Consider the following 3,625-nt stretch of genomic DNA (forward strand, 5'->3'; position numbering starts at 1 on the left):
TTACAACGCTCTTACCCCTTATCCAACTATGTTGAAAAGTGGTCCTTTTTGATTTTTGCCCTGGTTTTGTCTGCCTGCCACTTTTACTTTTCACCTTGCTACCTATTGCTTCTACCCTCATTTTACACCCCTCTGTTTCTACGCTCACACATTTAAGAAACCCTTTCCCTTTAACTCCATCCTCCACTATCCCATTCGACACCCCACCCCCCTTATTCAGTTTAAAACCACCCGTGTAGCAGTGGCAAACCTGCCTGCCAGAATGCTGGTCCCACACCTGTTAAGATGTAATCCGTCCCTTTTGTACAGTTCCCCCTTACCCCAAAACAGATCCCAGTGATCTAAGAATCTAAATCCCTGCCCCATGCACCAGTTCACCAGTGCAGCAGAGTGTTGTGAGTCTGTGGAATTCTCTGTCTCAGAGGGCGGTGGAGGCAGGTTCTCTGGATACTTTCAAGAGAGAGCTACATAGGGCTCTTAAAGATAGCGGAGTCAGGGGATATGCGGTGAAGGCAGGAACAGGATACTGATTGTAGATGATCAGCCATGATCACATTGAATGGCGGTGCTGGCTCGAAGGGCTGAATGGCCTACTACTGTAGCTATTGCCTATGGTCTAAATATAATATCATGAGGGGAACAGAGAGGAAAATGTACTGTGTAACAAGAAATTGCAAAAGGGTCTGAAGAAGGGTTTCCGCCCGAAACATTGCCTATTTCATTCGCTCCATAGATGCTGCCAACCCACTGAGTTTCTCCAGCATTTTTGTCTACCTAAGAAACTGCAGATTCTAGTTTAAACAAAATGCTGAAGTAACTCAGCGGGTCAGACAATATCTGTGGAGAAAAGGAATAGGAAAGGAATGTTTTGGATTGAGACCCATCTTTAGACTGAGAATCAGTGACTCCTTTAGTCAACTATTACTTTTATCAAGATGCTATCTGACCCGTTGAGTTACTCCAACTTTTTGTGTCTATCTTCTGCAAATGTCGTAATAAAATCTTCACAGATTGCCCACTAGCATCTCAATTTAAAATATTTTGTGATGCTTGTTCAGATTTATATCTGAGAATTTATTTGATGTCTAATTCAGAATACAGTTTGTCACACCAACATTGGGTCTGTTTCCTTTCAAAATAAAAGATTAGTCCATCATTTTTACTGACTGTTTGGAATGTACAATGTACATAAAAGTCTGTGCAATGTTAAAATCAGGAGGCAGGCCTCCATCCTTGTGCATCTCCACATGCTTAATCATAAGGTTGAGGGTGGGACAGTACCTCTGACACACTGTGCAGCAGTACATGAGGGCTCCGGAATGAGTCTTTAGGTGGTTTTTGACAGTCGATCGTCCCCTGAAGAACTTGTGGCACAGCTTACATTCATAGGGCTTCTCCCCCGAGTGAATTCGTAGGTGATACTGAAACTCACTGGAATGAGAAAACCTCTTCCTGCAAAACTCACATTCGTACCAGTTCCCTTTGTAGGTGGTCTTGCCGTGGTTTAAGGGAAGGGAGATGAGGTTCTCCTGCTGTAGAGTGGCCACATGTCCATCACTCATAGACTCGTCTGACAGTGACGTTGTTAAAGTCTTTTTGAGCCACTGGTGTTGAGCAGTAACACCCTTTGCATTGTCCGAGTTATGCCTCTTGTGGATCTTCACGTGATTTTGATAAGAAGCCTCCAGTCGGAATTTTCTACTGCAAAAATGACATTCAAATAAATACTTCATACCCTGATGTGAGGCCATGTGTTGCTCTAGAATTGTTCGATCTACAAAGCTATTACCACATACAGAACAGGAAAAAATAGATATATTCATATGGGACAAAACATGCCACATCAGGCTACAGACAGATCTCGAAGGCTGCTTGCAGACGCAGCAGGCAAGGCTTTTCATGTTAAGGTGAGAAAGAATGTGCTCTTTCACAGCGAGATAGTCTTTAGCCATGGCCTTTCCACAGACTGCACAGAAGAGTTCCGTTGGAGAGCCCCCAAAATTGGGCTCAGGTGGGAGCATGGCATTGGGCTGCACAATAATGTTAGTATCATATGGTTTGGCTTTCCTGTGTCCAGCCACTTGCCACTGTGTCACAAACTTCATTTCACACATATCACACGAGAAGAGGAAAATTCCAACGTGAGACAAAACGTGGGTGATTCGAGAGCTCCTGTCAGTGAACTTTGTGCCACACACTCTGCACAGCCCCTCCTTGGCATCAATGTGGAGTTTGCCATGCTGCCGAATCACTGCGATGTTAGCCGGTAACTCCTTGCCACACACCTGGCACGGCATGCTCTTGCCTTCAGTGTTGCAGTCCTTGACACACACCAGACTGTCATCTTCACTGTCATCTGTCAGCTCTATTACCTCTTCAGAAGCACCTCTACTCTCCTGGTGCTCATCAAAATTAAGGCCATCCGCTTCAATACCTTCAAACTGCATGCATTCCATTTCCTTCAGTGAATGATCTTGGAGGTCAACATTGTTTCCACCTTCTTTCAGAGATTCTCCAGCCATCAGTAAATTGGTCTGATAATATCCATTACTTTGAATCCCATACAGCTCACAAGGGGTTTTGTTGGTGGTCAGGGGAACACTCTCAGTGGATGTGGGCTGGCTGTATTCCATCTTCAGGCTATCTTCAGTTTTCGTTGATTGCTGGTACATCACAGAGGGTCCATTTTCACTGGTGGGATTTCTTTCTTCACTCTTGAACCCCTCTGCCACCTCCACCTGCATGATGTAATCTCGATTTTGACAAAACTGCGATGCTGTGGTCCTCGAATTTCCACTGGGCGGGTTTTGTTCATTGGAGGGCAGGGGGAGAAGCGCGTAGTCTTCCGCTGGCCGTTCTCCCACTTTGCTCGATTGTGTTTTTTCCAAGTCGGGGAATGTGGAGTAACAAGCCTTCAGCAGATCCTGCATTCCCAGCTTCTCTGCCATCTCATAGATGACGCCCACGTTGATGAGATCTGTGAAAAGCTCTGCGGTGTAGATAAAGTTCAAGATCCTTTCAAAGTTGGCTGGTGTGATGAAGTCTACCACATATGTTCTGACGGAGTTCACCTCTGAGTTGAGAAACAGCTTCTGGAAGTAACCGGCAGCGCATGCCAACACAGACTTGTGGGCTGAAAACGCCCGATTTCCCACCACAATTATGACATCACACATGATTTCGGAAAGCCTAAACTTGTTTAGTTCCTTCAGAAGATTATTAGGGTGATCAGCACTGTGTAGTTTAATTCTCATACCCATTCTTTCAGATGTTCTGAAAACTTCAGATATTATCTACTTGGTCAGTTACAGACTTCACTTTGCATGTTTCCATGAAACATATTTTGAAATAGTACTGCAAATAAAAAAGTTTTATTAATTAAAGATAAAGTATTATATTCTGTTAACCAATCTTTCAACAGACAATAGGTGCAGGAGTAGGCCATTTGGCCCTTCGAGCCAGCACCGCCATTCAATGTGATCATGGCTGATCATTCCCAATCAGTACCCCGTTCCTGCCTTCTCACCATATCGCCTGACTCCACCGAGATAGAGCACACATAAATATGCTTTCAGTGCACTGATAATTTTTTCTACTGTTCAGTGCCTTACATTAGGCCCTTATC

General features: G+C 44.4%; 1 protein-coding gene across 1 annotated transcript; it reads right to left on the reverse strand.

Annotated features, from left to right (window-relative positions):
* Positions 1-1,044: 1,044 nt before the first annotated feature.
* LOC116969681 (zinc finger and BTB domain-containing protein 39-like) lies at positions 1,045-3,418 on the reverse strand. The gene has a single exon (XM_033016473.1). The coding sequence runs from the start codon at positions 3,258-3,260 to the stop codon at positions 1,146-1,148; it is 2,115 nt and encodes a 704-aa protein (XP_032872364.1). The 5' UTR covers positions 3,261-3,418; the 3' UTR covers positions 1,045-1,145.
* Between the last annotated feature and the right edge of the window lie 207 nt (positions 3,419-3,625).

The sequence above is a fragment of the Amblyraja radiata genome, unplaced genomic scaffold (genome assembly GCF_010909765.2).
Source record: "Amblyraja radiata isolate CabotCenter1 unplaced genomic scaffold, sAmbRad1.1.pri scaffold_1011_ctg1, whole genome shotgun sequence".
Taxonomy (NCBI): Eukaryota; Metazoa; Chordata; class Chondrichthyes; order Rajiformes; family Rajidae; genus Amblyraja; species Amblyraja radiata.

Excerpts from the sequence above, each read along its gene's own strand:
- LOC116969681 (XM_033016473.1), bottom strand. The coding sequence starts at position 3,260 with ATGGGTATGAGAATTAAACTACACAGTGCTGATCACCCTAATAATCTT.